At 44.5% G+C, this 13,600-nt stretch overlaps 1 protein-coding gene across 1 annotated transcript in view; it reads right to left on the bottom strand.

The window, feature by feature from the left end:
- The window catches only part of col12a1b (collagen, type XII, alpha 1b), a 132,048-nt gene that overhangs the window by 57,779 nt on the left and 60,669 nt on the right, over window positions 1–13,600 (bottom strand). The window contains 11 exon segments of the mRNA XM_080513816.1: window positions 117–256; window positions 585–714; window positions 3,915–4,054; window positions 4,142–4,271; window positions 4,366–4,505; window positions 6,181–6,310; window positions 7,568–7,707; window positions 7,815–7,944; window positions 11,041–11,180; window positions 12,880–12,897; window positions 13,019–13,151. Coding sequence (XP_080369942.1) covers window positions 117–256; window positions 585–714; window positions 3,915–4,054; window positions 4,142–4,271; window positions 4,366–4,505; window positions 6,181–6,310; window positions 7,568–7,707; window positions 7,815–7,944; window positions 11,041–11,180; window positions 12,880–12,897; window positions 13,019–13,151 — 1,371 coding nt within the window.

The following is a 13,600-nucleotide window of genomic DNA, read 5'->3' as shown; positions in this document are numbered from 1 at the left end:
GGACCCCGCAGTGCCAAACTATCTTCTTGTCCTTATGGAGGATGAATTGGCCTTTCGCCTGAACGTGAAACTGTGAGGATGTTAACATGTCCTGGCGGGTACCAGCGAGGTCTTACATTGTCGGGTTCTCCTCCGGCAGTCGGCGCCCAGATCACGATGTACTCCCGGACGTTCCCCTCCGGCGGTTCCCAGCGCACGTTGAGGCTGCTGGTGGTGGGATCGGTAACCTGCAGGTTCCTCACAAAGCCCAGCGGCCCTGAGCAATGGGAAAAAACACAAAACAGAGACGGTCAGAGCTCGGGGGGGGGGGGGGGGGGGCGAGTCTCACACAGCTGCTTTCTGAGGAGGAAGTTACTGGCGTGATACCGGGGGGATCGTTGGGTCTGGAAGCTGCTCGCAAAGAATACGACTGCTTCCTGGTTTTCTCGAAGGTTCGACAAGCGGCTTTATACAGGCTCAACAAAGGCTGCGGGTTGTTCTCGCTACGCTTTTTCGTGAGTTCTCAATCGCTAAATCATGGTATTGACACATCGAGAATACAGTGATGCTGTAGAGCTTCTTGACACTCAAGATCAGAAACTCACGGGTTTTCCCGACGTCGGAGAGACTGGGTCCGTCTCCTTCTGCGTAGACGGGGACCACCATGACCTTGTAGCGCGTGTCAGGGAGCAGCTTCTGCAGGACGGTTGACGTGGTGCTCTCCGACACCTCCTCCTAACGAAGGACAACAACGCAGGAAAGATCAAAACTCTGACGATGTACCAAGACGACAAATATCTAACCAGACAACCAGGTTTTCAACCTTTAAGTCGCCAAAGAGCTTTTTTTCTCTAGGTCACTAAATATTTTTTAAATCTACATCAAGGGTATCAAACATTTGGCCAAAACCAACCCGCAAGAGCTCCAATCTGACCAAACCCCAAAGTAAATGAGAAATATTCAAGGAAAACACGACACTCAGACCTGAGCTGAGATATTGGTTACGCTGTCAGGAAAGCTAGCAAACTAGCATTAGCTTCGAAGCCGCGCTGTGTGGGTAAGTTTGTAAAAACACCCATAATGCAACAGCGATAGAAGGTATTTGGACATTTTAATGTCTATCGCACCAGAAGGTTTCATTAGAATTGGCTTCATGTTGAGATCGTAGTCATTTTCACTAGTAAATGTTTGTCTTTTCATCACAAACAATCTGCGCCAGAACAAAGAAAAACTTTTAACTTGAAATTTAAAGGTTAATATAATACGAGTTTAGAGGTCCAGCCCACTCAAGTGTAAACAGGGCTGAAAACACCCCTGGTCACCACAAATCCACAAAAGGGCTTTAAAAAACAATAAAAGCTACAACAATTATTATTTTAAAAGTGGATTTTATAGCACCAATATTTTGCTGACTCCCCTTACTCATGTCTAGTGAATGATAAGTTATTGTTAACATTTTAACACAGTTTCAAACTTGATTTATTCTTTTCAACTGCATTTTTGACCCTTTCTTCCATATTCTTTTTCTCTGTATTGAATTGACGAGTTTAGTTCTCCTCCACTGTCATAATAGAATGAATTTAACTGCGCCTTTTAAACTTGTTGATTTTAAATTGAGGCACTTGCTCTATAATTTACAGGACGCTTCTCAAAAAAGTTGGGACACTGTGATATATGTAATTAAAAAAATACAATGAAAAGAATGCAAATTGAATAAAAATGCAATATTTTGTTCCCAATAGAACATCAACGTCACACCAGATGTTGAGATTTTACTATTTCATGGAAAATGTGAGGTCGTTTTGAATTCAATGGCAAATCTTTCAAATCTGTTTTGAATCCCAACCTTTTTTTTGGGACTTGTTTGAAATCATTTCAACATTTTGTCGGTGTGGCTTTTTTTTTTTTTTTTAAATCTGCTTGAATCTATTTCACCAGTTGATTCTTGACATCACTTGAAGATGTGCACTGTTTCTCGTCTAACTGGTGGACGGCCTGTGAGACCACAGCAACAGCGCAGCCACATTCCTCTGGCAGAGCATGTAAAAAAATTTTTTTTTTTGAAAACCTCACGTAAAAAAAAAAATCTGCTCTGACATACTAATTGGCGGGTTTGAGAGTTGCATAATCGGCAGGAGCCGACCGCTCGTGAACAGACGGACCGGAGAAGACACGTCATCGGTCAGACGGCCTCAGAGCCGTTACTCAACGTCTCGTTGCCGCGCGGACTTTGTCACCGCCGCTGATTTGCAGGATTTACACTCCTGTCCAGGCTGCACTCCCCCGAAACGTGAAGCCAGCGAAGAAGCCGCGCAACAATGGCGCTAAAACGAGGATTAGTGATGCCGCACGGCGGGATTAGCTTGTGAAAATAAGCAGGACATGAGGAATAAACCCCTGCTGAGTCCTTTGATCGTCTCGTTTCTTCTGGAGGATCAAAGTCTGACGGCTTTTTAACGAACTTCTGCTGAAAGATCTCGAAGGCGTCAAAACCGTGTTTCTTTCCAGCCTCAGTTATTTACTCCCAATGTTGTATTTTACAGGTGAGGAATGGACTGCGAGTATTTACTGGTTTCTGCAGCAACTTTCCAGACTTTCTGCAAAGTGCGGGCCCAACCGGGAGAGGCACTTTACGAGTTATTGTCATTATTACACACACAGAGGTAATGCGTGTATTAAATGATGAAGTGGAAACAGCAGAAACGCTGAAAACCATGTCGTTCTCATTTTGGGCCAGTAGTGGGTGCTGTTATTTGTTTTCATAATGAAACCACACACACACATGCATACGCCGAGAACAGTAGGATCTAAACATTAACACTGGTCTGACATACTAATGCGTAATGGACATTCACATGGACCAACGGGGAGAATCAGCACCAGGAGTCATGAGCCACTCTGGAGGAAAATCTACTGAGTATGTGCAGAACGACTTCTTGTAATCTGATTAAAAGCAACTCAATCCAAATTAGTCAAATAAATCTGACTCCACTTCCCTGAAACTTGCATTGACTTTAATGTTGTTCCCCTCGCAACCTCAAAGTGTGTGTGGATGTTCACGATCCATGTCAAACTAATGTACCTCCAGTTTCCTAAGTTTCAAGTAGACTTGGGGCCAATCCCAATTCTATTTTTACCCCTCCGCCTCCAAAACGAGGGCAAAAGCAGTTTCAGCCCTTAGATTTGGGACCCCCCTCTCCCTCTCGCTCCGTCTCACAGTTATGACATCATAATATGGCGCTGTTATATCAGCAGAGCTGAACCACGGATGTTTGTTGATTTTCCAGCAGGAGCATCGTCCTGCCGTCCCAAATTCAACGTGTTGCAGCAGCTTGGCTGCTTTGTTTCCACATCAAGGCGAAGAAATAGACGGAGACATGGATTACTTCAGTTTTTGCGCTGTATTTGGACTTCAGAAATACTTCCTCATTCACCATGTGAAAGCGGAGCATTGTTTGCTCGGGGGTCCCTGTTTTCAAAACACCCATATTAGAAGACTTTGGAACTCTACAGTGTAATAATAAAATGTTATAAACACGGTCTCTACCAAACAAATACACACAGAAGCTCCATACGGCAGCGCTACTGCCGTTCTTACTAGTATAAAACACAACAGGTTTATAGAACTTTAGAAGCGTATATATGTGAAATGCGAGTCCTTCGGCGCCATGTCCTCCTACCCCTCTGTTTAAAGTGTGCATCTGTAAACACTCCGTTTAGAGGGGTGAATAGCCCTTCCCCTCACCCCTCCGCCTCTGCACAGTAGTGACATGGGACACCACTCAGACCCTTGTGAACGCGCATTTCAGAGGGGTAGGGGTAAGACGAAGGGCTAAGGGGGAGAAATGGGACGCAGCCTTAATATGAGTGAGCTTTACTCATCCCATAATCAAACGCATTACATCTTAGCGTTATTCGTCCATCGAGCCTCTCACCACGATCTCCAGGCCTCCGTCGATAGGTGAGTAGATGACTTTGTATCCCTGCACGTTGCCGTCAGCAGCGTTCCAGTTGACGGTGAGCGTGGTGATGGTGGGATTGGTCACTCTCATGTTGCCGACGCCACTCAAAGGCACTGAAAACGTTTTCAAAAAGAAACACTGTTGGAATTCATTTCTGTGGGAGATCTGTATATCTCGTTGTGGTCCGAACGTGGACTCACATGTCTTCCCATCTTCGGACTGGCGCTTCCCTTCCCTGGCGGGGTAAACGGGCAACACCCCCACCGTGTACGGAGTGTCGGGCATCAGGTTCCTGAGGATGATGCTTGTGGTGCTCGAAGGTACTTGCTCCTATTCAGCAAAGACGGAACGTGAGGAAGGCATCTTCTCTCGGTCTGCCTTTACGGCATCGCCGTGGGAAGTCTGACCAGTGGGGAAGTCTCACCATCTGCTCCAGTCCGCCCGCTTTGGGCACGTAGAAGACCTTGTAGAGGCGGACCGCTCCGTCGGCCGTGTCCCAGTTGACCGCCAGGGAGGTCATGGTGGGGTCGGTCACCCGCAGGTTCTTCACTCCGCCCAGAGGCCCTGGACGACACAAGTCAAGCTCACGGACGAGTGACAAACTCTAAGGCCCCATTTACACCTTGTTTTCCAGTAGAAACGGAAAAACTTTTGTTCCCTCTTTGGTTCCCGTTCATCAGGAAAACGCTGCTCGGAGTCACTTTTTGAAAGCCGCTTCAAAGATGGAACGTTTTAAAAAAACACTGCAATGTTGGGAAACGCAATTTTTTCTGAAATGCTGCTACTGCACATGTGCAAAGTCAACCATTTAATTGAACTATGATGCAACGACTGAAGTCTTTAATGGAAGTCCAGCAACACTGAGTGACGGGTGTTAATGACGTATCGTGAATCACCTCACGTTTAGAGCCTATTGTTCTCTGCTGCATGTGTGTGTGTGTGGTTTCACTAGCAACACAAACAACAGTGCGAACGACTAGCGTTTCTGCTGTTTCCATGGAAACTTGCTTGATTTTTAAAATGTTGGCGTGTAAACGCGAACTTTTTCTGATACAAAAACGCAAAGAAGATGCGATTGTTTCATTGACGCTGTCGTATGAACGAGGCCAACAGTCAGTGTCTACGTCACCTCCACGTTTGGACCGATGACAACAATCTACTCCGCCAACAGCCTTCACAGATTGTCGGATTTGAAAAGAATCGACTTCGCATTTCCTCCATTATGGATGTAAAGCTTCACTCCACCTGTCGCCCATCTGCTTCTGATGAGTGGTAATGATTTTTATGACCTGCGATTCATGAGCCATCGCTAACACCCAGCTCTCACTCAACGTTGCTGGACTTACATAAATGGCTTGGTTCTGTTGTGGTTGCGTCATGGTTTAATCATGTTTATCCTGGGTAAGCTCGTGGGATTTGACGAGGCTCGTTATGAAGCCATAAAAACCGAGGTGTTGTCGATTGTTTGAGTTGGCCTGCTTCGTGCTTCCCCTGCTGTTCGTGTTCATTATACCACGAGTACGAGACATAATTTCAAGTCGGCGGCAAACATTTTCTTTGCATGTGAACAAACTTGTCCGACTCCGTTTCCTCCACATCCACAAACAAAGGTCGGTGTGATTCCACGGAGACTTGCCACGCTTTCATCCCGCCCCCGTCTGGATTACTGTAACTCTGTCTGGCGTGTTTAAATCAACAATCACAGCAGTCATACTCCTCACAAGAACTTCTCTCCTCTGTCTTCAATCTTCAATAACTAAGTGAATTTACAATGGATTTCAGGTTGCCTCAGGCTGCATGGTGGTGTAAGGGTTAACACACAGTCCCTTCACCTCTGGCCTTGGAGGCCTTTTAGCTTGTGAGTTACTCTTCCCCCAGAAGAAACTGGAATGTATGGAATGTATTGTTTTGTGTCGGATGCTGTCTGTCAGGTCCACCTTGTAAAAATGATTCTGGCCTCATTGAGGTTTTTTTGTTTGGTTTGATGGGAGGACAAAAGAAAATGTAGGAATTGTGGAGAGACTGCATGTTCTTCCTGTTTGAGTTTTCTCCTGGGTGCTCCGGCTTGAATGGATGGATGGATGGATGGTGATGTCAAACATATTGAGTAACGGGTTAACAGAACTGTATATCGTCATTATGGTATAGTAATATATGGGATATGTAGTTTAGAGCCTTATTAACTCTGCCAGTTCTTCTCTTGGGTTCCCTTAACCTCTATACACGTGTCGACTCTTACTCGTCTTTCCGTTCTCGGACAACACCTTCCCGTCTCCGTCGGGGTAGACGGGCACCAGGGAGACGGTGTAGAGCGTGTCGGGCTGCAGGCCTCGCAGGATGGCGGTGGTGGTTCCCGGTGACACCGTTTCCTGAGGGTTTGGCGACAAATGGCACGCTTTTAGCTTCACATAGCCCAGAAATCACCACCGCATGCAAAGACAACAGTGAAGAGACGCATGCAGTTTTATACTCTGTTTGCCATCATCAGGCTGATTTAAGCTGCAAATTAAACCAACAAACTCGCCAACAATGTGCATGTTTTTCATTGAGTTTTATCAAACTACGATGGGGGATATGTTCTGTGCATTTTTCAGTGTTTTAAGTAGTTGAGAGTAAAATTAAGTAATCAGATGAATAAAGAACTATTTCAAGTATACGTTCACTCCTGGAGTTCACTAGAAATTGTAAAACCATAACTGGAAGATACTTTATTGTCCTGGCAAAAATGTAAAAATGCCAAGTTGGTTGGTTTTGGCACATGCTTATTTTTTGAGGCAGTTTGTCAGATAAAGATCAATTTTGACTGGGCCCTGAACCCCTTTTTGTACCAACAATCAACATAAATACAAACAATAACAATAGTCCTGATATTAGGCCCGAGCTCTCAATAAAAGAAATGTTTGCAATAAAGAACCAGGGGGAAAAAAGAATAGAACTACCTCAAGAAAAAAATACAAAAGGAAAAGAAAGAATCATAAGAAATTTCTGATCGTGGGGCAGATCATTCGGGAATGTGTCCAGTAAAAACGTAAGATTTCACTTTAAATAGCTTTTCTACTCGTCCTTTAACTTCAGCCCAAAAGTGTTGGAAATCCCAAAATATGTGCGTTTGATCACCCACGACTCCACAGTTTGTCCAGCACTTACTGTTACCCACGTTCCTTTAAACACTTTTGATTTCGTTTGAGAATCAGATCCTGAAGGTCACTTTGGACACTAAATAAGGTATTCAATTAAAAAAAGATTGTAACTTCAAACAATGTTTTGGTATTGACAGAAAATCACCTTTGAACATTGACTTGGCTTCCCACATTGCTGTTTGGATAAAAACGCTAATATGTTTGTTCAACTGAGGATTGCAATGAAGAGGAAGTGGAGGTGGAAGACACACACACGCACGCACGCACGCACGCACGCACGCACGCACGCACGCACGCACGCACGCACGCACGCACGCACGCACGCACGCACGCACGCACGCACGCACGCACGCACGCACGCACACACACACACACACACACACACACACACACACACACACACACACACACACACACACACACACACACACACACACACACACACACACGCACACGCACGCACACACAGGTGCCTACCAGTCCTACCATGCTCTCGGCTCCTCCTGCAGCAGGGGCGTAGATGAGCTTGTACTCCTTGACGCGGCCCTCGGCGGGCTCCCAGCGGACGTTCAGGGTGGTCATGGTGGGGTTGAGAACCTGCAGGTTCCTCACTCCGCCCAGAGGCTCTGCAGGGAAAACACAAAAGTGTACGTTCGATCAGTAAAAGTAACCAAAAAAAAGCATCTCAATTGCATTTTTTTTTTCCCCCTGGCGTTTTGATGAGACGTCTTACTGGTCTTGCCGTCTCCAGAGATGGCTTTGCTGATCCCGGTGGAGTACACGGCGGCGACGCTGACGGAGTACGGCGTGTCGGGCTGCAGCTTCTGCAAGGTGACGGTCGACTTCTTCCCTCCGACCTGCAGCTGTGAAATCATAGCGACAGGACGACACGAAAGAAACAAAAACTTTAGATGTGTGTGTGTGTGTGTACACAGGATGCTAAAAGCACTTCCTGTTCAGGACCGTAACTGTGTGTCTAACATGTCGCCAGGCAACGTAGCATTATCATATTAGCATTAAAAAGCTTTATGTTATTCCTCAAAAATGATAAAAAATCATTGTAGATTCTTGGATACAAGAAGCTCACTGACTTCACTAGGAAATAATCTCCGTCACTCTGGACGAGCCAAATACTTGAAATAGTGATGTGAATGTGACCGTGAGATAAACGTCTCTGTCGTTTATCTCTCAGCTACCATGCAAACTGTTTATCCGCGCCGGGGATGTGTTTACTGCGTCGTATCCATTTCGTGATGAACCGCCTGGTTGTTTGCGCAGGACTTCCCACAGGCCTACTTGGACCCTCCTCCAGGGGAATACTTCACTTACTTGTGTATAAATAATGGTAATAGTTTGCAGACGCCGTCCGGAGGAGGAACGGTGGCCGGGTGCTTTGTGGAGAAAATGAAGCGATGGATGGATGAACGGTTTTGAATGAAGCAGTTAAAAATGTGAGTCACGGAGCTGGCGCTTGTTTTAACGATGAAATCAGCCCGTCGCTTCCGTCATCAGAGATTTTCACACAACGGCAGCATGAATCGATATAAAAGTATTGAATAAACGTAAACACTAAAAAATCTTTAAAATCTATTTCCCATAAAAAGAATGACTTCTGCACAGAGACTAAACCAAAACACCAAAACAAGACCATCGCCACACTTTTGACTAATTTCCAACCCGCAGTCGGCTGAATCAATCGCACCAAAGTCCATGTGTTTACAAACAACCTGGAATTTGTAGCCGTCAGACTGCGTTTACGTTTCGATATAACTGATGTCATCTTTCGGGAAACGGCACGCATGGAATTGTGGGACATCGCTCAGGTGAAAATATCAACATTTGAGCAACTCAAAATGAAAAATAAAAGATTCTGAGATTAGATTCTCAAAGAAAGAGAGAACAGCCTGAAATGTGAAACTGTTGATGTCTGCAAAGGAGATCTTGCTCCTCGTTCAGCAAACAGGAGCTTAAAAACAGTTTTGGATAACACCATAATACTCAACATATCCCCGATGCTAAGATTACACCGCTGCGATAATGACGTTAACAGCAGAGATCTTATATTCCAAGTCATTCCCGCTCTGCTCACGGTGGAGGTTTGTCGCCACACGGTTAAAACCTGGGTGATAAATATCTGAGCTCCTTCCTCTTGCATAGTTTAGCATCACGATTTAGTTTAATGACCTCGCAGTGTGACGTGGATTTCGAAGGTGTCCAAGCGTTGGATCACATTCCTGCGCGGTGACTCCGCTCAGCGTCCGGCCTTGAAAGAGGAGATGAAAGGGAGCCGCGCGGCGCTCCCTAAAGAATTCCAGCCTGATTCTCATTGTGTCTCTGAGATGTTATGACAGCGTTCCCCCCAAACAGCGTGTCAGGGTCGGAGCGTGAGCCTTCCAGTCCCTCTGAAAGATGGCCGGTCCTGCGTTAAACACAACGGAGGGCCGAGAGCATCTGGCGGCGTGAGCTGCAGGCCCGCCGTCATACGATACTCCAGTGTTTGTTTGCTTCGCGGATGAGCTCAGCCTCTCCTCAACCCATCCAAGACAAGCGCAAACGTCTGATCCAAGGCTACGCAATCGTCAGGCCGTGCTCTTAAATGTATTCAAACATCAGAGCCGACGAGCAGAGTTCCTTCTGCGCTGTGAGATATTAACAAACCGATGAGTCATGATAGAAAGAAAATCAAGAGTCGTCGCAGTCGGAACTGTTTTGGGGTTTTTTTTCATTTGACTTTAGGGAAATAATTCAGATTCCTTACTCGCCATTTTTAACAAGTGACGTGATGAGCATAATCCGAAAACACAACAACCAACTGTTCCCACAGTTTGTAAACACTGTAGAGTTAACGTAACAAAAGACATATGTTTGTTAATATATCCTTTCAATAGCTATTAATTGTAATGAGTTTTACAAACCGTTCCGTTTTTGTTAGTTTAGGTACAAAAATTCTTAGTATTACTAAATAAGTAGAAGCGAGCCTGCTTGATAATATAATAGTTAATACCTGTACTAAAATCATAAAAGAAGTTGAAATACTGACTTTAAGTGAACACTTTTTTCTTTGTCACATTTTATGAGTAAACGCATGATTTAAGCACAAAACGACCTGAAACTACAGCAATGACAAGGTTTTCGCAGTTCAATATCTGATTTATGTCATCAGTTGAATTTATTTACAAGAAACTATGTTTAGGCAGTATTTTGTTTCATTTTGTCACAAATATTCAAGAAGAACTGAGGGATTTTTTCGCTGCTTTCAGCATCTCCTCTTGTAGAGTTTAACACTTTTTTTTTTAAATCACTTTCTGGTTGTTGAAATTGCATCTGAGGCAACAGAGATCTAATCTACTTCCCCTCACATCCAGCAGTTGGTAAATGATGTTTTTCTACACGTGCGTTGGGACTCTCTCTGACAGATTTAAGGCTTCGGGGATCCGCCGATCTGTCACGGAGCGGCTGAAACGGACCGGAGACGGTCCCGGAGGTGAAAAAGCAGCACAGCTGGAAGCCTCCGCACCGCGGCGAGAGCAGAGCCAGACCAGAACGGACAGAAATACACCCGAGGAAGGCATTTACTGGTATTGTTGTTCCCATCCTGGACAAACAGTTGAGACGGCAGCATGGGTCCACAAGACCAGAGACGGGGACTCATTATTTGGGTGTAAAAAAGAAAAAAGAAAAGCCTTAAGAAAACACGGTGTGGATCTCTGAAGTGGGTCGATTGTTCAGAGTCGGTGGAGCAGCTCCAGCTATTGTCTCTGGACAAAACGATGAGCCAAGCCTTCGTCTGCGTGTTTTCAGAGCGGCTGCTTTTCACATGACCACATTGAGAGTACTTAAACAGTTGGAAATACTTAAATTTAATCTTGAAGTAATTCCCCCACGGATGTGATATAAGGACTAAACAGCAGGATTTAATGGATGGATGGATGGATGGATGGATGGATGGATGGCCGTACCAGCACAGGCTCTCCTCCATCGACCGGGTTGTAGGTGACCTTGTAGTTGAGCACGGGGCCGGGGGCGTGGTCCCACTTCAGCGCCAGCGAGGACGTGGTGGCGTTGAAGACTTTCAGGTTCCGAGGAGGCTGAGGAGGAACTGGAGGCACACAGAGGAGCACAAAGTCAGCTGGTGGGGGGAGCTCCCTGTGTGATGAGAGGTTAAACTGATGAAGGTGATGGAGGTAATGGAGGTAATGAGGAGGAGGAGGAGGATGATGATGATGATGATGATGATGAGGTCCACAGTCCGGGGGTGTGGAAGCTGAACAGGCTGATTTTAGGATGAAAAGCAGCAGTGAGGATGAGGAGGTGATGAAGCAGGTCAGAGCAGAGCCGCAGTTCAGTGATCGCTCAGTGACACATAATTCCAAAATATTCAAAGCAAAATATTGATTTGAATCCTATTAATTTGGGGTGAAATTACAAAAAATACTAAATACAATTAACCATACTGTGATAGAACATGAAGCAAAAGTGGAGGTTTATATTAATATTGAAAACTTCAATTTCCAACATCTGTTGGAAACTATCAAATTATGACGTTTTCACCCTGTAATTACATTTTCAAAATTATAGGAAAATGTATTACTTTTTATGTACCGTCATTTAATTTAAAGACAAATTTGAACAAAATTTGAAATCAAATCGAAAAGATTTTTTTCATACTTATTTTTGTGGAAATCGTAAAGTTTATGAGACTATTGGAGATCTTATGTGTGTGTGTGTGTATATATATATATATATATATATATATATATATATATATATATATATATATATATATATAAAAATAAAGATTGTTGAATAATTTCATTCATGAACAAGAAAACGTTTAAAAATCTGGATGAATTCAGATTCTGAGGTCTGAACACTGACTGCCCGCCCTGCGTCTGAGCCGCCGACCGATGAGAAGACAACATGCGACCACACTGATCGGATGAACACGTGATGATGACATGGCGTTACGATGGGAGACGACTGGGACAAGTGGACATGTTACCATGACAACGGGGTGGAAGGATGGGACCAACAACAAGGTGTGTGGAAGAAGAGGACGAGTCAATGTACACACTTCCTGCATTTATGACTTCAACTCTGTGTTCACGCCACAATCACCTGTCTGTGAAATGTCTGGTGAATGCAAAAATAACTTTAACGAGAAGGTAAGTGTGAAGATGAAGAAAAGGCTGAGCTCAAACATTTTTTTTTGACTTTTTTAATAATATAACTGTAAAGGATTTTTTAAAACAGTGGTACTAAAAACAATGTCTCCTTCGTAAACTTACTAGTAAGCAGTTTCATTAACAACTTTGCTAAGAAATGATTCCATTTTAATTCACAAAGGAAAAAAATGATTTTTTTTAAATACATAAATAAAGATATCTTAATGAAAATTGAACGTTGTTTTTGTTTTTTGGGTTGTGTTTGGGTTTTTTTTTAAATCATTTTAGCCCTTTTAAAAAATGTTAAGACATAAGTGTGACATTTTTGATGACATTTAAAAAATTGACCATTATACATTTTGATTGTTCTAAAAGGACATTTAACAAAAGGTTTTTTTCAAACCTGGTGTGGAAGTAATGCCAAAAGGCTAGAAAATACATGATCAGATTTTTTCGAGGGGTGGATTGTGGCGGGTACTCAAAATGAAGCTCTAAATGCACACACACTTACAACAAATATATATTTTTTAAAAAGGAGTGTGTTCCCGCTAACGTCGTCTTTTTCCACAAATCCACATCAAACACTGAACAACACAGTGAGAGGGAAGCTGTCCTTCTCACTGTGACACATACCGTCTGGAGCCTTCAACACTAGAAAGGAACGTTGAGAAAACATTGTTATTTTGATGTGAGTTACGTCTCTCGGTGCAGATTCAACAATAACCATGTAGATTTGCTTGAAGCTGAGGCGGCGTTTCCGGCCTTTGCTTACGTGTGCGCTCGTTCCCCATCAGGTCCTCGCTCTCCGACTCGTCCGGGTAGATGGCCGTGACGGTGACGGTGTACTCGGTGTCCGGGTCCAGGTTCTCCAGAACGTGGGACGTCTCCTCGTTACTCAGGATGGCCTGGAGGAGGACGTGTGCGACAACGTGTGAGCAGGACTTCAGTTGATCTTTGGCTACGTTCACGCCGCGGGCAAATGTCACCCCGTTTTGATCTGATGCTCACAAGTGACCTGCTTCATGACGGTGTGAGCTTCGCAATTCGGATTTCTGCACACCAGACCCAGGCTGCGACGGTACGGGTAACAAACTGGATATGTATCTGATGTCTTTCCATACGGTCGACGTCTGACCAGTCAAGTCGCATGTATGTGACGTCCCCTTCGTTGACGTGAGACACACATTAGTGTCTTGTCTGGCGATTCGCTGACACAGACGTATTCAAATGTCCTCCTTGACGTCCCGAAGTTCTGGATGAACTCTGTGCCACTCCTGGCTCCAACGCCGCATCAGCTGTTAGCTTAGCCACCGGCACCAGACAGCTGTTAGCTTGTTAGCTTAGCACCAGCACT

The sequence above is a fragment of the Blennius ocellaris genome (genome assembly GCF_963422515.1).
Source record: "Blennius ocellaris genome assembly, chromosome: 18".
Classification (NCBI taxonomy): domain Eukaryota; kingdom Metazoa; phylum Chordata; class Actinopteri; order Blenniiformes; family Blenniidae; genus Blennius; species Blennius ocellaris.
Note: the sequence above shows the minus strand (reverse complement) of the source record. Positions and strands in the feature narration are given on the sequence as shown.